Here is a 22,859-nt window from a genome sequence, read left to right on the forward strand (position 1 = left end):
AATTGGCATTCGCAAGAAGAAGCATTTCGCGAAACAACAGCTGACAGCGTGGTGAGAAAGCGATTGCGGGGGGCGAAGAACTGGTTTGTCTGTGGTAAGTATGCTGTCGCGGTGAGTTGTCTTGGTTCGGTAAAAAACAATGGCACATTATAGCCTGTTTCCACTTCGCTTAACGCTCCGAATATCTGAAAATTAGTCCGCCATGGATATTTTTTGTATATATTTATGCGATAGTTAGACTGCAGTAAATTTCTGAGAAATGAATTTGCATGATGACCAATAAGCAGCGATTCACTAATTCAATAGTTTATGGAACACCCTTACGGTCTTTAAATTCGATACCGGTTTAGAACAAAAAGGGGAGATTCAAAATTTAAATAGATACAAATTTGTTTAACACTAACAAATTAAAAAGCTTACAACAGTTTGAGGGAATGGAAATAGAGATTCCACATCTAAATTGACCCAGGACATACATTTTTAATATTTATTTAATTATTGGTATACACTAAAATGTGATATTTTATATCAGTTTAATTTTCTGATATCGCGATTTGGGGCCTCAACCATAAACAATTTATTTTTTTTTGCTTTTCTCATCTCGTTTCTTCCTTTCTAATCAAATGTATCGAGTGCTTTTGTTTAGCTCAGCCTTTTAGGTTTTGCCTGTCGGCTTCAAAATTACTTGAGATTCGGTTTCGATTAGCTTTCGGGCGAATAGTGCGATAAGCAAATGCGACTCTCGTTTGTTTGTTTGCGGCTTTTAATCAACATCCGAATCCGAATATCCATGCTTGCTGAGTTCAGCATTGAGGACAGTAAGGGCTCCGATCCGCTGGTTAAGATATTCGATCTCTTCTCGGTACACGCCCGTCTCGTAAAGCAGATTCTCGTACTCCCTCATAATTCCAATATAATCGTCACTGCTGCTGTTGTCGTTACTGTTGTTGTTGTTGCTGCTGCTGTGACCTTGGCTCCGATTATGGCGGCCCCAACTGCCACCCTGACCCGATGCGCTTTCCGGTAACTCCTCAAAGTCCAGATAAAGCTGAAAGTACGCGGCATCCTGGCTGCGGCAGATAGGGCAAGTTCTTGATCTGCAAAGCAGAAGGAATCGCGTATAAGAAAAACGTTTGAGCTCGGCGATAAGATTTCACGGCCCTTCGATTTGGGGCACTACCACTGATTTAAATAATCACTTTTGTATCATTTTCACTTCTGATTGGTGCAGAAATTCGAATATTCTCTTTATATCAGTGGCCCATTTCGTTTTCGTTATAGCTCTGAAGCCCTTAGGACCACTTTCACTTACTGCTTCCTCCAGTGGTCTAGGCAGTCCTCGTGGAACGCGTGCCCGCAGCTGCCGGCTTGTATGTTGTCCGAGGTGCGAAACCGCTCCGAGCAGATCGTGCAGATCACGTTGTTACGGCTCATTCCGCTCCGGTTGAATTATACCTAGGTCGATTCAATTCGCTCCGATCCAATCAGGTTCGATCTCCCTGTGCCGTACTGTTGCACGCCCGGTGACAGCGGACTGAATGAATGCAAGTCGCTGAATCGAGCGTTTCGCTGATAAGCGTCCAGGCAGCCACAGTACACTTCACTCGGTCCTCCTCTTGTCGGGCACTGGTCGGCCCCCTCGAGCACTCCCCCTGCACTGCCGCTCTCCAGTGTCAGCCCACCTTAATAACCCGCCCCACAAAAGTGGGAATATGAGCCGCTAAATGGGGGCAACGATGGCCTACGCCCAGCTAAAACCATGTGAGATAAAGCTCCGTAACGAGATTCGAACATTTAATGATCCGATAGTCCAGAAACCTAAAGTTAAATTTAAACTATCAACTTGGCGAACTTTCAGCCTCGCAGTTTGAGAATAAATAGCAGGTCATATCAGAATATGATTAGCCCCGTATTTATTTGTTTGAATACAGCAAAATGCATAATAAGCATAATTATGATGGAGGTTTAAGCAACCACCAATTTTAAACATCATTATTAAAGTATAAGTGCATTTGTATTTATGTAAACAATTATATTTTTATTTATATTCATATTCGATTTGCTTTTATGTTCTTTCGAATGGTCGTGATGGTACTAACAATAGGTTCATTTACACAGGCCTACGTTGGAATGGAATGTTTGTGTTGAGAGTAGTGATAAACAATTAAGGAATGACTTCGGTTCCAAGTAGATTTACAGTCGTACAGAGCCACGATCTGGTGTCTTTAAGGGGTAGAAGTTAGCATATAGGAAAGAAAGAAAAGGGGTTAATACTAAGCGTGAGCGACCATAAATATCTACAAACTGAACTATTACTAAGTAGTGTAACATGTGTACGGATTTTGGGGGGTTTATTAAAAATCCAGGCTTAGGCTTATGCAATATAGGGCGGAATAAGAATATTAGGGCGAAAAGTAGAGGGGCACTCAAAAGTAAAGAGGTTTGATTATAATCAAACAATTCTAGCGATCAGTATAGCTGAGTAAAGATTAAGATTTGGTATACGATTTATGTTTATGTTTAGTGTACAATTAATTTTGAAATTAGCAATAAAACGGAATCTAAAGGTAATCGATGGCACAATTTAAACGCATTCTCTGTGCTATTTGGCGAATTCTTAATAAAAACTAATTTGTATAGAACAATTTCTTACGATATGGAACTACGAAGCCATCAAGGATTGAAGTTTCTTGGAAAATTATCTGCTTTTCATGCAAGGGGAAGAATATACGGCATTCGCCACCCATTTACGATATCCCGATCTACAATTCCTGGCAATTTTGTGTTTATAACGATGGTAGCAAAAGGACTACATGTTTTTTGTTTTGATTTTGGAATTAAAGCATTTCGTTAGTCTTTTGGAAATTTCATCTTAGCCGTCAGCTTGGAGCCGGAAACGGAGACGGTTGCGGATGTGTTGGCCGGACCGGAGTCACTTTCCGGTGCTACGGCATTTGTATTACGTTCCATGTAGTATTGGTTTCTCTTCGGGCTGTCGACATTCATGTAGATGTGGGGCGTTGGCGTCGCCGGCTTTGGAGCACTGCTCCCCGCTACCACTGCTCCGCCGCTGGTTGTTGTTGTTGATGAGTCCGTGGACAGCGGATGCAGTGGGGATAAGGGTGGGGGAGGTGCCGGCGTTGTCGGCGCCGAAGTCGCCGGAGGCGTAGGCGGCAGTTCCTCTTCCTCCAGTATTATGTCGTCCCCCACCATTGTTATGCGACGGATCGAGGCGGAGCCGCTCCCCAGCGAGCCAACTCCGGGCCGGTAAATGGAGCTGCTGCTGATCCCGATCCCCAAGCCGCTGCTGGGGCTGGGAGTGCTGCTGTTGAAGCCGCTGTTGGTGTAGCAATGATTGTTCTTCTTGAGCGGCAGTCGCAGGCTGAGGCTGTTGCTGTTGCTTCCGTTGGGTGTCGCCGTGAGGACCGAGGGTGGCGGAGGCGTAACGGTCGGCGGCGGGAGGTTCGATTTGCTGATTAGGTCCGGTCCTCGCGACAGCATCTCCAAGGCTTGGGTTTGTTGGACCTCCGGTGGGGTCTGCACCACCGCCACAGCTGCTGTTCCCGTTGGCGTCCCTGCTCCCGATGCGGCTCCCGTTCCCCCCGACATCTGGGAGACGATTGTGCGGCTGTGGTTGTTGCTCAACCCGGTATCTTTCCATTTCTCTGAAACGAAGAATGACCGTGACTTAGTGCGCGTAGTTCAGTGGGCTGGACCAAGATGGCACGTACCTGCTGCGCTGCTAGCGCCATTGGTCTTTCCGAAGGGCAGCAGAAGGCGGGCGGGCTGACAGAAAACCACCGTCTTGTAGGCCTTGCGGTACTGCTTGTTCATGATGACATAGATGATCGGATTAATGCAAGCCGACAGGTAGAGCAGGATGTAGCTGCAGATGTGGAGGCTGGGGTGCTCCACATTCTTGTCGGCCACTTTAACAATTGTGATAGGCAAGTAGCAGACGACGAAGGACAGGAAGATGGCCAGCACCATCTTAGTGATGCGCCACTCGTTCCGCTTGGCGCGTACTTCACGCTGATCCTTGACTCGGGTTGGCTGCTGTTTGCCGCTGGGTGCTGTCTCCGGCACATCGATGGAGAAGCTACTGCTGCTGTCCGAGGAGACGCGGTTGCTTGGCTGGCACTCCGCGCCGGAGGGCAGGGCTCCTGATCCTGTAGTGGCCAGGGGACGCAGGTTGTTGGGTATGGAGTTTTGCTTGGTGGCATGCCGCTTCAAGCGCTGCTCTGACTTGTGAACCACCCAGAAGATCTTGGCATAGCAGGCAATGATAACCAGGCAAGGGATGACGAAGGCGGTGATAAACAACGTCGTCTTGCTGCTGTGCCCATGATCGTCTGTCATGATGGAGCACGTCTGCAAGCGCGAGTCGTAGCCAAAGCGACCCCACTCTCCCAGAAGCGTTGGGAGCTGCATGCCGTAGGAGAACAGCCAGCAGGCGGCGATCATCACCGCAATCCAGTGGCGTTTATAGATCCTGGCATATAGTCCGTGGTGTGTGATCATCACATACCGATTGATCGTGATCATTGCGATGCACAGCAGGGATACCCCTATGTTTCCGTATTGGATAAAGGGAATGAGGCGACACAGCACCTGGCCATGTCGCCAGGTTCCTTGGACGAACCGCAGACCCTGGAAAGGCAGCACCAGGGCGCAGAAGAGCAGGTCGGCAATACAGAGGCTAGATGGGGCGTAAGAGGTTAGAGGTTAGGCGTTCTCTGAAGGATGCTAGGGGCAACTCACCTGATGATAAAGGCAGCCGCCACGTTGCGCACCTTGGGACATTTCAGCAAGGCCACTACGGTCAACAGGTTGCCGCATATGCCCACAATCATTATGAGAAAGGTCATGACCGCGGCAAAGGTCAAAAGCGACTGCGAGAAACTGCAAATAAATATGGAACATCCATTTGTATATACCCATAGTAGAAATCCAAATGCTTTTGCCGCCAATCAGGATGCTTTCTTTGAAGTGATCCTTCTAGTCTGAGGTCTCTCGACCTCTTGCGTCAAATGGCCCTGTGCCTATCGCCATATCAGACTGGCTTCCGCTCGCTCGCCACTTACAAGAATCACCCGTCTTTGTCAGTGGGCCGGCCCAGCGATCAGCACTGGTGCAATGGAGCGCGTAATATTAACGATCTCTTATCGGAGCACTTCCAGCCGGGGGCTATAATTACACAGTGCTGATAGCTACATCTCACTTGGCACCCACTTGGCATACTGTCAACACATCCACACCCCAACTTACCCAGTCGCGTCCGCGGGGGGAACCATAGTTGTCAACGCCTCCAGGGGGGGATAGCCGTCCTCCAGGCTAATAGTTGTCTCATCACTCATGCTTTAGCAAAAAAGTAGAAGGGAGACTTTTTAGAACTATAGAAAAAGAGGAATCGATCTTAATTTGGGCTCTCTGCTCATGACCTTTAAGATGGTCTAGGCTCATACAATCAAGTAAGTTTGATGGACTACTCAACCAAGTGTTTTACCTACAAATGACTCATATTATTTTCCTGGAATGAAGCCCAACTACAAATTGAACTGCTTATGTTTATGAACAGACTTTTTCATTTTATTTGAGATACACTTTTCTCTTGGGTGCGATGAACTTGATTGTTATCATCTTTTTGGACAAAATCACGACCATCAAGGTTATCAGTGGGTTAGCAAATGTTTACATTTTTTTGGAATAAGTTCCGGTATCCCAAAAACGGTAAGCCAGTCAATAATGATGGATGATTGAATGGGATCGCCGTAACCTGCGTTTCTGTGCACTTTATGTTCATGTGTATATTCTTTGGGCTATTCTTGTTTGTCCCAAAACGTAATGTGGATTAGGAAACTCTTGAGTTAGAAACACCACGAACTCTTGACTAATTAAAATCAATTCCCCATTAATTGGAGAATAAAAACAAGGAGCTCATCACTGGTATACTAGCCTATTGAAGGATCAATACAGTCGTGTTGAAGCTGGTTCCAACAATGATTCACCTTTTTTAAGTCAAAAGAATTTCGCGAGCTCGCGACTTCCTATGGTCTGCACTTCTTCTGGTCTCTGACTAACTTGCCTCGCTGCTGACCACCACGTTTTCCGCTACCGATCTCCGATCACTGAACACCGATCGCCACCGCCGACAATTGCCAACTGGCAGTGGCTGTGGCACATGGGAGGCTCAGGCTCTGGTAAGAAATACAAAACCACTGGCGCTGACTGCACTTCGCGCCGACGCAACGATCGTAGCCGTAGCCCGGCGCAGCCGGAGTCCGAGGCCCGATGCCCGTAACCCGGCATGGGGCGTGGCACCCCTTCTGCTTCCTCGGGACTATGATAAATTAGTGTCAATTAAATAATTTAAAGAGGTCACACTCGCCTCTGTTTCGGTCTCAGTTGCTCGGCGGCAGTAGTTTCAGTGGTGGCTTCTGCCTCAGCGGTTTGCACCACTCGGGGTGCAAAGATCAGCGTCGAACCTTAATTAATTGAGTGACTGTTTGGCGGAGACGGTCATCTCCGGGCGTCTCTAATGCGTGATGTGATGTGATGCGATGGTAGTTCTCTGTTCCCGCTCGAGTGGCCGCTAATCGAGACAAGTGTTATGTTCTTGTAACATTCTCAGCACTGGGCGGAAATGTCGCTGTTTCGATTTCTGTGCAACGCAATCAGGTGTGGTTTGCCTTTATATTAAGTATGGGAATCTTTAACGCAACCGTTAGCCTACGCCTGAAACGTTTTCAAATTGGTTGTGCAACGCATTTGCTTTCTGTGTACATGTTGATGCCTCTGCTTTGCCCCCTGTGGCCCTCAGCTGCCCTCGTTCCCCTTAACCCCGACCAGGTCACGGCCGCCACTTAGCACGGTCAGACGGGGCGTATACGCAATGTGTCTGGCTCGCTTACATATACGAATTTAGAATATTTCCTTATCTTATCAAAAGAGCACTTACCTAGCTGAATTCGGTTTCGCTATTTGGTAATCCTCGGCGATTCTAGTTATTCTAACGATCGCTGGGCTCGCACTCTCTCGCTCTCGCCTTCCTCTTGGCCTGATTGCTTTCTCCGTGCCCAGCTCTCCTCTACTCTCCTCTACCTCTTCTCTTCCCTCTAAGTCGTGTGCCCCACCACACTGACGGACGCGTTATCAGTGGTCAGGAGGAGAGGATGGACAGTGGCGGGACTTGGGAACTGGGTGTGGGGAAATCGAAATCGCTTGTTTATTTGCTTTCTGCTCACGTAATGGAAACTAGTGCGGCTGCGATCTTCTCTGCTCTGCTCCCCTGTCGTGCTCCTCTCTCCACTCTCCAACTCCGATCTCCGCTCTACTCCTCTCCAACTCTAACTCCTCCACTACTTCCTCTTCTTCGCTCAGGTTGAGCGAGGTGAAAGAGTGAGTGAGTAATGCTGTGAGCAATGTAAACAGTTTACGGCATTCGGCATTTGCTGGGGTTATTCATGAATCGCTGTGTTTTTTATTGTTGCTCTGGGGACGCCACTGGAGCATTGCTTGTTGTTTTTGTTATTGCTTGCTGCTGTCGGTGATTCAAAAGTCGCACCAGCTTTCATGACTAATGCTTTTGAATCGCGAGATCAGGTAGAGAATAAAAGGGTTACAGGTTGCCCCAACTCAGCACTTGACATAATCACAAAAACAAAAACAAACAGTCGAATTAAATATCTAACAAATAGGCATACGTTCGCGATTGCGCCAACGGTATCGAATGTCACTCAAGTCGAACTGAAATCGTAGTTACTTTTCGTTGTTTATTATCCGTAGTGGTTGAATGTAACGGACAAATTGCGTAGCGCCTGCGTTCTCGTGTCGGATCGTATTGGATCGTCTATAACTGCCGGATCGAGTGCAGTTCGTCGAGTGCGGGCAGCGTAGAGCGAGTCGCGATATTGCCAGTGACAATCGGCAGCCCCCTCTCACTCTTTACTCTCACTCTCAACCAGTGTCTAAATGACTCTCCGCCGACGGTCAGTGGCGTAGGGAACTGATTGAGGGAGGGGATATTCCGTTCGTTAGATGTTCCCTCTGAACACGTAAGTTGCGCTCAATGAGATCACATAAGTTAGTCAGGCTGCCCCCCATTTGGCGCGCCCCTGTTACTGTGCGCGCCCCCCACGACTTGGCGCTCTCTTCTGCTCTCTTGCTCGCTCGCACTCCCGCACTCTCGTCCACCGGCCGGAGACAGACAGGGACGGACAGAGAGGCGGAGATCGGCGATCCGCCATCGGCCATCTGTCGACCGAGGGGCGGGTGTGGGTGGACGCTCAATGGTTGCCTATCGATCAGATGCATATCGCAGATACGCCGCTTCTGCTTCCTCTGTCTCACTGAAGCAAATGTGCAATGATAAGGCTTCATGTGTCTGCATTCTAATGTTTACACAATTGGACATTCGACATCGATCGAGGCGATCCAACATGGCTGCACTGGGAAAAACGGTCTGCCACATGGGAAGGTACTGATGGTTGGGGCTACCGCACATACCGCATTAAGAACTGTGACCTGGTAATAAATGTTTTCGGTGCAGATATCGAACTGAAGACGTAGGGATTTGTGCGCACTCTCATTGTTTGTTGTTTGCTGCGGATTGTGTGAAGAACACGATAGTTTATGGCTATCTAAACATGGGCCCGTGCGTGTGCGTATTCGTATGCGTATAAGTACGCCGGAGAAGTTTACATTAGTCTGGATCTCTGGATCCGAATCCGAAGCGGGCGTCGATTGGCGTTCGAATCGTATTCACAATCATATCGCGTGGGGTGGGGGGGTGGTGGGGTCTGTAGGGTAATTCTTAGTTTCCACTTTAGTGCCCATCCCGCCGGCATTTCCAAGTACAGTGATGGGCGCAAGGATAGTGTACATTTGATTTCTTAAAAAAAAGATGGGATTATTCGTTTAGTTTAAGCTCGATAAGCTCTAGGCGTTGTATTGTTTTATGGAAAAGCATGTTTTCGCAAGTATGAGCATGAGCCATAAGTTTCGTCATCACGTATTGTATTCCATTCAGTTCCTAGGATCTTAAACTTAAAAATTTCTCATCATTTAAGTGAGTGCGATATGGCGCTATAATTATATTAATTTCCTCAAGAACTGAATGTTATTTTCTTGGGTAGTCGGCTGCAATTCCCGGACTATTCGCCTGCATGAAAACAAACAACGTATTCGTATTCGTGCCGTTGCCAAAGAGTTTTCCCCAGAACCGCCTGTTTTTCTTTTCAAAAGGCAAACGATACTCAATTCGCCCCAACAGACGACCCGCACACTGACCCTCGGAAAAGTAGAGAGGTTCCCCCGGCATATTGGCTTGATTAATTAAGACTACATACATTCGATCTAACGCTGACGTCGTGTGACACCAGGCTTCCGGGGTTTGACTTATTATTTGAAACGGGTTATGGGTGCGTGGAAAGTCTCGAGTTATGATTCAGGGTCCATCGCCCATGACTGAGTATTCATTCTACGCACAAATTCGAACTATGGGCATATTTATTCGAATGAGTCCCTCTCGGATAAGTTTAGTTTTTTTCAGTTGCTAGTTCCTCGCTTCGAATGGATGCCGCCCATTTATTATCCAGAAAATTGCCAGAGGAAACTATGCAACCACACACACAAACACACATGCACACGGCCCAAGAACCGAAAAGTTTTTCATTTCAAAAATGCCGGAGAGGTGCGTACGGCCCGAAATCAGGGCTACGAATAGACTCTATTCATCCGTAGGAGCTTATACTTTGTATATTTCCCAACATATTCATGTAATCTCTAGTACTCCGAATTTTCGAAGCATCCAAGACGTATCGGTCAAGGAGGGGAACTTCTTACTGCATCGCAAGTGATAGGTCTTGAATTGTGTTAGCAATGCAGATAACTTTCCCCATGCTGCTCATGACTTATATCCCACCAGATTGAAAGAAGGTCTAGTCTAATGTATGTTCTGGCCGTCGGAATGCTCAAGTATGTAGCTAAAACCTCGAACCATTTTGGGCAATGGTATCCCTGGTCTGGTATCTGAATCTTTGAAAAACGGCAACAACAGCAACATGACCCCGTCAGAATATCGACGAAAGAGCGAAAGAGTCGAGTGGATTGGGGCGGAATGGGGCGGGAAGGGCGGTTAAGAAACAACACCGAATAGGAACAATGTAAACAAAGCGCCCATTCCACAGGCAAATTACCAAATTACCCGATGATGAAGTCAATTGTTGTATACAATAAAAATGTGTGTTGTTGCTGCTGTTGCTGCTCCGAGATTCTTTTGTTTTCCTTTTTGAAAGTTTTTCTAGTTCGCCTGCTGTTTTTTTTTTCTCAATATTTTGTACGCTTGGCTGGCGGCGACTGCCTTCGGGCCCACTTTTTGGGTGGGAACCATGTCGGTGTATGGATGCGGAGAATTCAGTTTTAGTACAAATTCGGCGCAGGAACGAGCAACGCGTCTCTTGCCGACCACAAAGTGCCGCGCGATGTTCCCACCAAAATCCGGACCAACTCCGCATCCGATCTCGATGGCGCTGCCTCTTTCGGATCCCTATGCTACTGATCGCATGGCGGAACAGGACGCGATGTTGCCGGTACCCCTAGCCGACAGCCTGGACCTGGACGTAGACATGGACCTCAATCTAAACCTGAATCTTAATCTGAATGTCGACGGAAGGCGCCAGGTGCTCTTCGAGGGCTATTCGGACGAACTGCTGACCATCGCCTGGGTGGCTTGCATAGTGTTCATCATCGTGGGCGTTCCCGGAAATTTACTGACCATCGTGGCCTTGTCGCGAGGTCGTCAGACCCGCAACTCCACGGCCATATTCATCATCAATTTGTCCTGCTCGGATTTGCTCTTCGGCTGCTTTAATCTTCCATTGGCCGCCTCCACATTCAAGGAGCGGGCGTGGACCCACAGTGATCTGCTGTGCAGGTTGTTTCCGATGCTGCGCTACGGCTTGCTGGCGGTGTCCCTGCTCTCCGTGTCGCTGATCACCATCAACCGGTACATCATTATCGCCCATCCCAGGCAGTATCCAAGGTGAGAATGGGCCTGCCCATTTTGACAGTTTGCAATACTCCTGCTCGAATCTTGAAGGGTATTCAGAGTGTCTAAGTCTTCCTCTGGGCGCTCATCCGTTCATCATGATACGCATGGTGGTAACCTATCACTTAATCCGAAAAAAAAACCCACACATATGTTATTGTGTTTCTGAACTTATAAACTTGTGAACTTGTTTATAAAAAGGAAAATGTATGGCTTCTCGTAGATGTTTTTTAATTAACTAAATAAGAGAACATTACTTGCTAGAGGCAAATGCTATAGAAAAGATGGGTTTAGTGGTCCGAAAATATTCGTAATAAACCATTAAACTGAACGGATGTTAATATCCTATAAAATATAAACTAACTAATACTAACTAGCTAGTTTTTATTTTTGTGAACTACGGATATATTTGAATACAATCAGCATATATTATTAATAGATTAGACATGGTACAAAATACAATTCCCACTGGCTTAAATCCGTTCTTCCAGAATTTACCAGCGACGATATTTGGCTTTAATGGTAGCCGGAACATGGATCACCACGTTTTCCATAATGATACCCACCTGGCGGGGCGTGTGGGGTATCTTTGGCTTGGACGTCAGCATCGGCTCGTGTTCCATCATGCATGATCGGTATGGTAGATCCCCCAAGGAGTTCCTCTTCATCGCCGCCTTCATGGTGCCGTGCATCTGCATCGTGATCTGTTATGCCCGAATCTTCCTGCTGGTGCGAAAGGCGGCCATTCGGGCGGGAACCGCAGGCAAGACCAATGTCAGCGATGTGACCCCCAGCCCCGCCCCGCAGCATCAGACTCAAGCCATGGCCACACCAAAGAAGCCGGAGAAGGTGAGCACGTCCAGTGGCGAGGCGAACGAACCAATCGCAGGACGACCCTTTGTGGTGGACGAGCACCTAGCGTATATCGATGACAATGCTTCGACGGACAGTCTGCCGATCTCGTACAGCATACGGAAGAGCGATCAGGACCAGCAGCCACCGCCTGTTGATGTCAATGTGGTGCTCAAGGAGCGGGAGAAGGAAAGGGATCGGGATCAGGAAAAGGTCAGCCTGGGACGCAGTCAAACGCAACTAGAGATGGGCAAAACCCATGGGTGAGTGGCTGTTGGAGGCTTCTTTGGGATTTCTCTCAACCTTAATGCGTAAATCCATTCCAGAAAGAACCCTATCACCACCTCCCTGCGCACCACCTCCTTCACACGGTTTAGCCCACGGAAATCCCATTACGCCTCCATGGGCAATACCTCGAATGCTTCCTCTATTTACCCGGGAAGAATGAGTGCCAAGGACCGGAGATTGCTCAAGATGATACTGGTAATCTTCGTGTGGTTTGTAATCTGTTATTTGCCCATTACGGTGGCCAAAATATGGAAAAGCGCCACCGAGGTGCACTGGTTCAATATTGCTGGCTATCTACTCATCTACTTGACCACCTGCATCAACCCGCTGATCTACGTCTTGATGAGCTCCGAATACCGAAGAGCCTACTGGAACCTGCTGCGCTGCCATGGCTCTCCAGATACCCAGAAGCAGCGGAATCAGGCCAATGCCAAGCGAAAGCATTTGGAGTCCAATCGGCAGGTGAAGACCACGACGTGACTCCGAGAGATGCCTCAACACCTTCATCGTCCTCCGTCCTAGCGGGATATGATATATGTGTGCCATATGGTAATACGATAGGGGGAGTACCCAAATGTCATGTTGAATGATCTGCGGTAAGAAACAATCCCTTGATCCCCTGGTGATTATCGTTCCTCCAAAAAAGATTTCTAGTCACACGATCCGGCCGGTCGTCCCTTCCACGCACACACGAAAACACAGATCACCCATATATATCTATATCTATATCTATATAATGTAGGAACTCCAGAAGTGTATTGCATTTTATACCAAATGACTTTAATATCTGGTTTACATTTGAATTCCATGTTTAAGAACAATCGATGTTTGTTTAAATTTTGCTTTTTTTTGCTTGTCGCTAATTATTGTACCAATACATAATAGATATATCCTTATATGGATACGCCCTTTCTATGCCCCCAATAAATGCTTCGAATAATTGATATATGTAGTTACGTTGTTCTCGTCCACTCGTGGGGGCAATACAATAGTGTATAGTGTAATCATAAGTAGAGCTATAGCTTAACGCTATTATTATCAATATACATATTGTATATGTCTGCGTATATGCGTACGAAACTTGGACTACTTAAGACTAGTAACACAACTAAATCATTCAATATTACTGCTTCGCCCAGTTCGGCAATGATTCTATCGGCTCCAATCGATGTAACTCCGATTCCGATTCCGACCCGCATCCATATCTATATAGGCTATTTATATGTATGTATGGGTGTATATCGTATATGGATCAAATAATTCATAATTGCGATTGCGAGCTTAATAAAAAGGTGGCACCGGTCCGGCCCCCATTATAGTTCGATGTCCAGTCCTACCCCTTTCCCTTTCCCACTGACTTCCACTTACAAATCTACACCCATTCCGATTGCCCCAACCCCTCCACCGAATAACATCACCTACGGCCTCAGACTGACTCAAGGTGCTCCGATATCTCCAGGATGGGGCTCTCGCTGAGCGGCTTCACCAGCGACTGCCAATTGGGCGTGAAAAGGCTGAGCACCGGCGTCGATGTCTGCGGAGGACAGAAGGAGAAAACGGATAAGGTTTATATACGAACTTGGGATGCCTGATAAATCATAGAGCTCATAATATGCGTTATCTAGGTTGCTTACATGATAGTCGGAGTCCAGGCTGTGGCCGTGGGGCGTGGTAGGCTTGCACTTGACCGTGGGCGTACCCGGCGCCGTGGATGATGGAGCTGAGCATGATACCCCAGCAGCCGATCCTCCGGAACCAGCTCCATTAGGCGCCGTACCAGGCACCTGGTCCGATTGGCTGATGTAGGAAGTCTTGAGGTTCATCTGGCTGAAGGCATGAGCTCCGGGCATGGTCATGGAGTGCTGAAGCCTAGGAGTTCCGCTTCTGGGCCGATCGAGCAGGGCCAACTCGTACAGCTCGTCGGCCAGGTGATGTTCCGGAGCCGGAGCCGGCGGCGGTGGTGGAACCAGGCTGTGGCCAAAGTGGTGATGGTGTGCCTGCTGCTGGTGATGGCTGTGCTGCTGATGGTGGTGATGTCGACCGGCTAACTGCGCCTCAAGGGCGTACTGCTTCTGGAACAACTGACGCTTCTGCTGCAGCAGGCGGTGCTGCAGTAGCTGCTGCTGCAGCGGTGGCTTTTGCATCGGGGACATGGGCACTGCCATGCCCACGCCCAACTGATGGTGCGCGTATAGCCCTGGTGGTGGCGGTGGCGGAGCATAGCATCCATGGCCATACATATCCCCACCAGCAGCTGCTTCCAGGAGCAGAGGTGTGGCTTGGTGGCCTGGATGGAACAGCGAATGATGGCCATGGTGATGCTGCGCAGGATGCGCATGATGATGGGGCAAAGTCAGCAGCGGATGATGCTTGCCCGACAGAGCGTAGAATTGACCATTTGGAAATTGACAGAGTTCTTCCAAGCCGTACGCTTGGGGATGAGGATGCGGATGCTGATGCGGATGTTGATGGGCATGTGGGTGTGAATGCCCCACAGCCGCCTCCTGCTGCAGCTGCTGCAGCTGCTGGATCTCCAGCCAACCGTGACGCTTGGCCTGCTCGTATCGATAACTTCCGTACACACGACTGGTGCCCAGCAACGAACCAGAGCTAAGCAGGCCCTGGGCCACCAGGCCATCACTTGCCCGTCTTCCTTCGCGAAAGTGTATGGGTGATCGCTTGTCCAGGAACGTGACACCACCGCCATTCGGCGGAGGCGTAGGATTCGGCGTGGGCGTGGAGGCAGAACTTTGGGGAAGGCCCAAGCCCAACGGCAGAGCTCCTGGCATATGGATGCAGGAGTTGTGGCTCCCGTACAGTGATCTTTCCGATGAATGCTCCGATGAGATGCCCGCTGGCGATGCCGAGGCCGGAGTGGGCGTGGCCAGCATCGAACTTGAGCCCATGCACGAGGGTAGACTGCCCTTGCCCGAAGGCAGGGCAAAGTCCAAGCTGTCGTAGGGACCGCTGCAATTGCTCTTGGACGAACCGCGACTCAGGTTCTGGCTCAGACTTTTAGAGTAGCTACCAGCGCTCCCGGCGAGAACGCCACTGGACGAGCTACTACTGGCATACGAACGCATCTTGTGACTCTGTCCAGAGGCAGTGGTTCCAACGAGGCGCGTTAGATCGCTGCTGGAGTGCGAGGTGGGTCCGCCGTTGGCGTTACCGCTACCGCCGCCATTGCTTCCCTTCGACTCCTGGGAAGCAGAGCCCGGATCGTTTCCCTGATCTGTCTCGCAGCCTTCATCTGTGCTGGAGCTGCCTTGGGCCAGAACTTTCTTCTCGGAGCGGCTGCGGAAACAGGGAACGAACCTAGTCAAGAAACTATCGCTGTGACTAGGAAGACTCACCTGTCGCCATTTGATTTCGCATCATTCGTTTCCTGGCCGGAGTCACCGCCGCTGCCATTGGTGCTCCCCACGTGCACACGACGCTTATTCCTTTGCTGGAGAGGAAATGGAACTTGTCAGCTGGAAGCGATCATTAACTCACAGGTATCACTCACCTCCACGGGCAGTGGGCTTTCCTGGAGGGTCTGGAAAAGCTTGCTGGCCTCGGCGGACATCTTGTAGCGAAAGCTTTGGCCCAAATTGGCCTTGGAGTCGAAGCTGCTCGAGCTAGACATAGTCTTTATTGTCTTGCCGTTGATCTCACCAGGACAGGGGGTCGATCCCGGTTCCGGTCCCGCTGTACTGGATGTGGGTGTAGTAGAGGCGGGCGGAGGAACGCCTCCTGCGCCGGATTCCGCCTTTGGCGGATCATCTTTACCCTCAGCCACTGCTGTGGACTGCCGTAAGGATAAGGATAGAAATAAGTTGGGATAGAATCAGTCGAAAACTCACCTGCTGCAGCAGCGCCCGACAGTCTTCGGTGCTCTGTTTGATGATGAACTCGCTGATGGTCTGATGAAGCTGCTTGGACACTAGAGGCACACCCACTGCTCCAACGGGTCCGCCTCCAGCCTCCATCATCTCCCTGCACCGCAGGTTGGCCAGCGAGGGGTTGTTGTCGATGCTGAGCGAAATGGCCACCGGTCGATGGTTTCGCGGCGAGCTGGAGCTTAGGCTGTGTCGTCCTACCCTCGAGGATGTGGATGAGCAGTTAGAGGGAGCGGGCGACGCGGCTGTCGGCAGCGGGGTGTACCGCATGGGCAGCGGAATGCCGCCGGCATCCACCTCGGCGCCTCCTCCGTTCAGATACCCAGTCAGGTGGGCGTGCCCGGTCAGAGGCAGTGGCAGTTGCAGTGGGCCATACTTGGCGTAGTATCCGGGACAGGGATCTGGAACTGTGGGTGTCGCGCCGGCATGGGCGTTACGTTCACTCATGAGTACCGTCTGATGACGGCTAAGTCTTTTGTGGCACTGATCCTTGGCCAGGATCGAGCTGGTGGATATTGTCTTAGGCTGCTGCTGCGGTTGTTGCTGCGTCGGCTGGTGGTCGTTTCTGGAGCTGTAGAGCATCCGACTGGCGGAGGTCGACGAGGCAAGGGCGCTGGCGCCTGAGCCGTTGCTCTGCTCCTTCTTGTGGCTAACTCGATCCTGCAGTAGCAGATATATGGCCGCCACATGGTCGTAAGTATTCTTCTTAAGACTGGCTCGGGTCTTGTCCGACCCGATGCCCACATACTCGGCCATGATGCGTAGAATGTCCTCGCTGGGTTCCACGGACGTCTGCCGCTCGGCGCCTAGATTGTACTTGGCTATCAGGACGTGCTCCAGCAGCTCGGGGCACATCCACCGATGGCGTTTGATTTGGTCGATGGTGTAGCGCCTTGTGGGCTCCAGTACCAGCATGCGGCGGATGAGGTGCTCGCACTCGGAGCTCATAAAAAACGGAATGCGAAAGCGGCCGGAAAGCACCCGATCCCGGAGGCTCTGCAGCGTGGATCCGTCGAAGGGCAGAGCCCCACATACCAGCACATAAAGCACGACGCCAAGTGACTGCAAGAAAGGATACATTTTTGGATAAATTGACATGTATACTTCGCACCACTTACCCAAATATCAATCTCTGGACCCGTATATTGCTTTCCCTCGAAAACCTCGGGAGCTGCGTACGGCGGTGATCCGCACCAAGTGGCCAGTAATTCTCCTGGCTTGAAGTGATTGGAGAACCCGAAATCTGCTATCTTGATGTTCATGTTCAAATCCAGGAGCAGGTTCTCCGCCTTGAGATCCCGATGCACTATGCCCTTCTTGTGACAGTACTCCACCGCCGATATGATCTGCCAGAACTTAAAGCGCGCCGCCGACTCGGACATCCGCCCGTACTTGGCAATGTAATCTGGATAAAAATAAAAGGTAAGTCCATCTCATTAAAACCCATATCAACTTAAGCGAATGCGAGAGTTTTAAAGCTAGTGTTCGTCCAAAGGTCAAGAAGTCTGTGTGCAATGTGGGTTCAAAAGTCTGCTAACTAAATCGAGTCATGTACTCTGCAGTCCGAGTTTTTAAAAGTTTTTCAAACTGAAGCCTCAACCCACCGAAGATCTCTCCTTGGCTGGCATATTCCGACACTATGTAGATCATATTCTTGGTCTCCATAACCTGTGGGATTGGTAAAAAGGGATTAGGATTACGATTCTTGGTAAGATCTGCCACAGCAAATTCCGCTGACCTGGTAGAGCTTAATGATGTGAGGGTGCTTCAGACGCTTCATGATCTCCACTTCGCGGTAGACCTTCTGTAGGTTTGTCTGGTCCAGCTGCGACTTGTCAATGATCTTGATAGCCACCTCGTTCTTGGTGATTCGATGCCGGGCCAGCTTGACCACTGCAAAGTTTCCCTTGCCAATGGTGCGTTCGATATCGTAGAAGCCCACGCGCATGGGCTCCTTGAGTTTAAGCAAGTCCTTGCCACTGATCCCGCCCGCGCCCACCGCAGAGGATGTGGGACTGGGACCGGGCGTTGAGCCTCCCCCGCTGGCAAAGAGCTTCTGGGCGAGCAGCGCATCCTTGCAAGCCACTAGCGCGTCTATCGATGGCGCAGCAGCACCGGCATCCAGGAGCACTGAGCTCCGGAGGGCATCCAGTGGGGGGTGTGGACAACCTCCTTCTGCTCCTTTTGCTTCGGCTTTTCCGTTTTGGGGCAACTTTTCCGGCGGCTTATCCAGCTGCTTCTCGTTCCTCTCCTGCTGCGGCTGCTGCTGCTTCTTCTTCTGATCCTCCGGCGGCTGGCTCTCCTCGGACTTGGCCTGGCTCCCATTCTCGCCAGCGTCCGCCGCCTCGCACGTGCTCATTTTCCAACTGCGCCACCCTGGGCGGGAAATCTCACACGGAGAGCGCGGGGCGAAGGGAGTGGGAGATCGTGATCGACAGCGAGATGGTGATGCACATGCTCACACACACCTCCTGTCCCATGGCAGCGCTTCTGCGGAAATAGAAAAAGAAGAGTGGTAGATTGTGGGTAAAATTGCAATAATGAACTGAAACTTCTTCAATGGATGCGCGACTAATGTTGTGTGTTCCCCATGTACATATATGTACATACAAATATGTATGTGTACATATGTAAGTGCAATAAAGAACGGGGTGGCTCCGGAGAAGGGGGTGGGCAGTCGTCGCTTGATAAGAGATTAGCTCGGTTTTCCGAGTGTGTATGTGTATGGCTTTCGGACGCGGACGCCACAAGCCACCAAAGCCGCACTCTCCCTCTCTTTCTCAGGCAGTGTTGGCACAGTTAAATTGAAATGGTAAACTGGATTCACGTTTTAGTTTAATAGTGTTAATAGTGTTATTTCACTCGCATATTGCATATGTGCACCAGATATTGACAAATATTTTAAAAGCCATTATCTGAGCTCCTCAAAGACATGCATATTCATTTGTTAGTGCACACCAAACGGATGACATTCAACGAAAATGGCTGACGCTGCACTTCCGCTTTCAAAATGGCTATTTTCCAGCCACAAAATGGCCGAGGTGCCAACACTGACTGTGTGTGCGACTGGAAGTGTGTGGGTGCCAGCGTGCGAGTGTGTGTGTGGGTGAGCGTTGGTGAAAAATCAATAAGCAGAGCAAACGCATCGCATCGTGGAAATGGTTCGCGGTGTCAGTGGCCACTGTTGTTCCCTTCAGGATGCAGTGCAACCGATTCAGAACCACTTCCAGGAGATTTCCACTTAAAGCCGCTCTCCCCAAATACCGTTATTGGTGAAAGCGTTGAAAACACAATCCTCGCCGGTTGACAAAGAAGTTTCGAGCAGGAGCGGTGGCGAAGACGGAGAACAGCCTACAAGCTGGGCCAGCTAAATCCGAATCCGGTTTCTGGCTATGAGAGGATGAACGCTGGCGAGGATCCGCTTTACATCGCGTCCGCGGACCGCCACACATGCGGCTCGGAACAGCACGGCACACACAGACACAGTAGCTGCGACACACACGGCAGATGGCTAGGAAACGTGGCTGCCTCCAATCCCGAGCTGCGTCCAACTGGCGTCCGTATTTGACGCAAGCTCGGCGCTGTCTGCCCCATTCCACCCACTCGCCCCCCAATTTCCGACCCTAACCAGCACACATGAGGGTTGCCAAGTGAGCGCCAAGTGCCGAGCACCGAGCATGCGCCAACTTTTTCGCGAGGGTGGGAAGTTTGATGGAATTCATTTGAATTTCGCGCCCTTTGTTCGTAAAACAGTACGCAATGTAACCGGTTTCGCTGATTCAGCTTTCAGACAGTGACCGGTACAACTAACACAAAGAGTTTGAACGATTTTCAAATATTTTTCAGATATATGATTCGATGCCTTACTTTTGCTACTGATTTGTATTGGGATGGTGATCTTTTATAAAAAATATCCACCACATTCTGGGTAAAAATGAAGTCCACATCTATTCCGGATATGACCACACATATATATTTCTTATATTCATATTCGCTGAAGGTCTTACATTAAATATTTTGTACAGTGGAACGGCTGCCGACGCCTTTCGGTCGGTCCTCTCTCTCTTTCTCTAAAACGCGTCATCTCGCTCGCTTCCAAGCGCGTTCCCAAACCGACGGGATCTAGGATCCGGTTTCCGTCTTGCTGGCGCCATTCCCAAACGAAGTCAGTTAGTATATACACGGACCGATGCAACTTATGTACATGGAACAGATTTCACAAAAACAAGCTAAAAGCATTCATAGATTAAGGGGTTCTTCCACCCCAGAAACGCAAGCGTATTAAAAAGCCAAGAGTTTCACCTCGAGTTCTGATGGCTGTACGTCTGCATTTGCTAGGGATTGGTCTCGTTTGGATTACAGTGTTGCTTTCTGGGGCTAAATCTGGCCGGGATCTTGCTGAAGCTGCTGCTGCTGCTCCTCTTCCTCCTCTCCCTCCTCACCGTAGCAGCGCCGCTTAAAATCGCCAAAAAGACCTGGACGCGGCTGCAGACCTTGTTGAAGATGATCCACGCTCACCGTCTGCGTAGTGTTCCTGGAAGAGCGGCAACTTAGTTATAGACTTTGAATTAGTATCCCTTTATCCTTACCCGGTTTTGGTGAGCACTGTGCATCCGTGCTCTACCACCATGGTAAGTGAATAGAGCGCGGCCAGATTACTCATGCTATCGGTCTCATAGAGCTCTATATCCGGCAGACGGATCTGTGTCTGTTGCGAATCCTGCAGAAATCGGGCGATGCGCTCATTGACGCTCATCTTGATGCTGAATCCTGGACGCTCGCCATTGATGCGGCGACACCCTGCTCGTATCTCACGTACTTCCTGTCCCTGGACATGTCCAGGCGGCGACGAGGAAAGAAACGGATTAGAAGTTTCGCCGGACATCTCACTCTCGATTTGGCGAGAAGCCGGCTTGGTGCCATCTGCATTTGTTTCCATCTCTGAGCAGGCATTCTGAATCTCGATGGGCTCGGAGACGCCAGCTGGTTGGAAGCGGGAAAGATCCTGCAGTGATTCTGGAAGTTGGACTGGTGATTTCGAAGGCGGTTCCACACCCACCGCTCCCGCTTCGGTGCCAGACATAAGAGTGTCATCTTCTCCAATTGTGTCATCCGAGCGAATTTGAGGCAGTAGTGACTTTTTTGTAAGCTTCCTTTTCGGATCGTATCTGGCTCCGGGTCCGAATTCGTTTCCCGGCCAGTCGGTGAGTTCATCGTCGCCCTCGCGATCGGTGTCGTGCCGTCGATGACCACCTACTTCCGCCTCGCTATCCGTGGACGAGCTTAGGGAACTAGAGCTTAAGAAGTCATAAAGTTCGCTACAATCCATTGACTGAGCTTGGAGCTGCAGCTGAGGCTGTGGAAACGTTTGGAAGCGGCGGCGACGGTCCGTTTTGGATGAGCTACTGCTGCTGAGCCCCGACGCCTGCCCCTGCGCCTTTTTACGCGGCAGCGGAGCAGCTGGTGGCGTACTCAATAACAAGGCATCAATATCGGTCACAGGCACAATGGTGTCCATGCTGATGGAGTTCAAGTTGGCGGTCGTAAAATCAGCACTTGGCAAAGGTAGCTTCTGGACCGCGTCCTTTTGATCGGGCAGCTCCTCCATCTCCAGGCTTACTCCTTCGGGTCCTTCAGAACGATGACATTTCAAGTCCTTGTCCTTTGTCTCAGTCTTTTGGGTGTGCTTAGCCTGCTGTCCTTGGGCAGCCATTCGGTTGATCTTCGACAACAGTCCCTTGTTCAGTGGCAGCAGGCGGTCGCTGAGTGGCTTCGATGTGGAGGAGTAGCTGCGGGGGCGCATCCTCTGCTGGTGGTGCTGTGGTTGCTGTACGTGCTGGTCATCTGCTTGTGAGTGCGGCAGGGCGTACAGCTTAACCGAATCCTGCTCATGGTAGCGATCGCGGTTTGAGCGCTTGCGTTTGCCGCAGAAGAACAAATGCGAGCGATGTCCAGTGGTGTCAATTTTCAGCAATCGCTTGCGTATGGTTCCAGTAGCAGAACCGCTGCTACTTAGCAGGCTGGGCTGCAGTGGCGATTCGGTGAAGGTGTGTGGTGTATCCTTGCTAAACTCGAACTCCATGGACATCCGCTTGATCTTGCGTTTCCTTCGCGAGTTGGGCTTGTAGAATCTGTGAGTGTATCAACGATAAGATTGGGGACCACCAGGAGGAGCATTAACCATTTTACCTGGCAGGACTGAAGGTGGTCTCGTTAAGCGAGTCGGACTCCAGGGCACCCATACGTATAGGCAAGGTCAGTGGCAGACGCAGAGGAAGCATCGCCTCCGCCTTTTCGTCAGAGTCGCTGGCTGGCAACTTGAGGTTGTGTGTGTCCAGTCCGTCCACGTTGGCACTTGGGTGGTGGTGATGGTGGTGGTGGCCATGATGCCCGTGATGGTGCCCCTGGTTTAGCGCGTCCGTGGGACTGCTCGAGGAGTCCTCCGTGGGCTGAGGGGCGCAGGCTAAGCAGAGGGGGGTTACCGCGAGCAGGAGTCGGCGTGCGATGGCTACTTACGCAGATTGCCCGTGGAACGTGTCCTGCGGCGGGAGCCCCACCTACCGACGCCGCCACTAGCCCTGTCCATCAGCGTCAGGTCCAGAGCCAACGTCAGATCGTGCGAGAATTGATCCATGGCCGCCCGCTATCCGCTGTCCTCCTGTCCGCTCGCATTGACTCAGGCTCGGCGCATTTATTTGCGTTCTGCACGTGCACAAACAAGAAACAAAAATGCACCAGAAATCACTTCGGTATGCGATTTGCGATAGTGTCTTCGAAAACCATCGGTTGTT

The 22,859-nt window shown here is 50.3% G+C and overlaps 5 protein-coding genes across 9 annotated transcripts; 1 reads left to right on the forward strand and 4 right to left on the reverse strand.

Moving 5' to 3' along the window:
* Positions 1-4: 4 nt before the first annotated feature.
* LOC117146732 (protein trapped in endoderm-1) lies at positions 5-13,139 on the forward strand. Of its 2 annotated transcripts, none has more exons than XM_033313178.1 (3): positions 5-94; positions 11,539-12,162; positions 12,226-13,139. In XM_033313178.1, exons 2-3 carry the CDS (start codon positions 11,567-11,569, stop codon positions 12,665-12,667), a joined length of 1,038 nt encoding a protein of 345 aa, XP_033169069.1. In that variant the 5' UTR covers positions 5-94; positions 11,539-11,566; the 3' UTR covers positions 12,668-13,139. The 2 variants fall into 2 exon arrangements, with proteins under 2 accessions (XP_033169069.1, XP_033169067.1); XM_033313176.1 differs by lacking the exon at positions 5-94 and adding an exon at positions 7,894-11,041.
* Positions 500-1,657, reverse strand: LOC117146738 (E3 ubiquitin-protein ligase RNF149). The gene is made up of 2 exons (XM_033313187.1): positions 1,313-1,657; positions 500-1,097 (listed from the first exon to the last, which is right to left on the reverse strand). The coding sequence occupies exons 1-2, from the start codon at positions 1,432-1,434 to the stop codon at positions 764-766; spliced, it is 456 nt and encodes a 151-aa protein (XP_033169078.1). The 5' UTR covers positions 1,435-1,657; the 3' UTR covers positions 500-763.
* On the reverse strand, positions 2,335-7,042 carry LOC117146729 (G-protein coupled receptor moody). 2 transcript variants are annotated; one of them, XM_033313171.1, is made up of 5 exons: positions 6,959-7,042; positions 5,269-5,358; positions 4,762-4,902; positions 3,732-4,699; positions 2,335-3,665 (listed from the first exon to the last, which is right to left on the reverse strand). In XM_033313171.1, the coding sequence occupies exons 2-5, from the start codon at positions 5,355-5,357 to the stop codon at positions 2,851-2,853; spliced, it is 2,013 nt and encodes a 670-aa protein (XP_033169062.1). In that variant the 5' UTR covers position 5,358; positions 6,959-7,042; the 3' UTR covers positions 2,335-2,850. The 2 variants fall into 2 exon arrangements, with proteins under 2 accessions (XP_033169062.1, XP_033169063.1); XM_033313172.1 differs by lacking the exon at positions 6,959-7,042 and adding an exon at positions 6,009-6,278.
* On the reverse strand, positions 12,942-20,456 carry LOC117146726 (serine/threonine-protein kinase par-1). Of its 2 annotated transcripts, none has more exons than XM_033313165.1 (9): positions 20,371-20,456; positions 17,807-18,558; positions 17,673-17,736; positions 17,187-17,473; positions 16,033-17,130; positions 15,696-15,977; positions 15,541-15,635; positions 13,822-15,481; positions 12,942-13,721 (listed from the first exon to the last, which is right to left on the reverse strand). In XM_033313165.1, the coding sequence occupies exons 2-9, from the start codon at positions 18,425-18,427 to the stop codon at positions 13,614-13,616; spliced, it is 4,215 nt and encodes a 1,404-aa protein (XP_033169056.1). In that variant the 5' UTR covers positions 18,428-18,558; positions 20,371-20,456; the 3' UTR covers positions 12,942-13,613. The 2 variants fall into 2 exon arrangements, with proteins under 2 accessions (XP_033169056.1, XP_033169054.1); XM_033313163.1 differs by lacking the exon at positions 20,371-20,456 and adding an exon at positions 19,333-19,636.
* LOC117146728 lies at positions 20,019-22,837 on the reverse strand. 2 transcript variants are annotated; one of them, XR_004459819.1, is made up of 5 exons: positions 22,585-22,702; positions 22,258-22,531; positions 20,658-22,199; positions 20,371-20,602; positions 20,019-20,297 (listed from the first exon to the last, which is right to left on the reverse strand). XR_004459819.1 is itself a non-coding variant. In XM_033313170.1 (4 exons), exons 1-4 carry the CDS (start codon positions 22,700-22,702, stop codon positions 20,446-20,448), a joined length of 2,091 nt encoding a protein of 696 aa, XP_033169061.1. In that variant the 5' UTR covers positions 22,703-22,837; the 3' UTR covers positions 20,019-20,445. The 2 variants fall into 2 exon arrangements, 1 of the variants encoding a protein (XP_033169061.1); XM_033313170.1 differs by having other exon boundaries at positions 20,019-20,602; positions 22,585-22,837.
* Between the last annotated feature and the right edge of the window lie 22 nt (positions 22,838-22,859).

Source organism: Drosophila mauritiana, chromosome X, assembly GCF_004382145.1.
Source record: "Drosophila mauritiana strain mau12 chromosome X, ASM438214v1, whole genome shotgun sequence".
Classification (NCBI taxonomy): domain Eukaryota; kingdom Metazoa; phylum Arthropoda; class Insecta; order Diptera; family Drosophilidae; genus Drosophila; species Drosophila mauritiana.

Coding starts and splice junctions, on each gene's coding strand:
- LOC117146726 (XM_033313165.1), bottom strand. CDS start 18,427: ATGAGCACGTGCGAGGCGGCGGACGCTGGCGAGAATGGGAGCCAGGCC. Junction 17,131..17,186: donor GTCCAGAGATTGATATTTGG/GTAAGTGGTGCG, acceptor CCTTTCTTGCAG/TCACTTGGCGTCGTGCTTTA. Junction 13,722..13,821: donor GCCTGGACTCCGACTATCAT/GTAAGCAACCTA, acceptor TGTCCTCCGCAG/ACATCGACGCCGGTGCTCAG.
- LOC117146738 (XM_033313187.1), bottom strand. CDS start 1,434: ATGAGCCGTAACAACGTGATCTGCACGATCTGCTCGGAGCGGTTTCGC. Junction 1,098..1,312: donor CTAGACCACTGGAGGAAGCA/GTAAGTGAAAGT, acceptor TCTGCTTTGCAG/ATCAAGAACTTGCCCTATCT.
- LOC117146732 (XM_033313176.1), top strand. CDS start 10,389: ATGTCGGTGTATGGATGCGGAGAATTCAGTTTTAGTACAAATTCGGCG. Junction 11,042..11,538: donor CATCCCAGGCAGTATCCAAG/GTGAGAATGGGC, acceptor CCGTTCTTCCAG/AATTTACCAGCGACGATATT. Junction 12,163..12,225: donor GAGATGGGCAAAACCCATGG/GTGAGTGGCTGT, acceptor AATCCATTCCAG/AAAGAACCCTATCACCACCT.
- LOC117146729 (XM_033313171.1), bottom strand. CDS start 5,357: ATGAGTGATGAGACAACTATTAGCCTGGAGGACGGCTATCCCCCCCTG. Junction 4,903..5,268: donor CCCCCCGCGGACGCGACTGG/GTAAGTTGGGGT, acceptor ATTTATTTGCAG/TTTCTCGCAGTCGCTTTTGA. Junction 4,700..4,761: donor GCGGCTGCCTTTATCATCAG/GTGAGTTGCCCC, acceptor CGCCCCATCTAG/CCTCTGTATTGCCGACCTGC.
- LOC117146728 (XM_033313170.1), bottom strand. CDS start 22,702: ATGGATCAATTCTCGCACGATCTGACGTTGGCTCTGGACCTGACGCTG. Junction 22,532..22,584: donor ACGTTCCACGGGCAATCTGC/GTAAGTAGCCAT, acceptor CCCTCTGCTTAG/CCTGCGCCCCTCAGCCCACG. Junction 22,200..22,257: donor ACCACCTTCAGTCCTGCCAG/GTAAAATGGTTA, acceptor ATACACTCACAG/ATTCTACAAGCCCAACTCGC.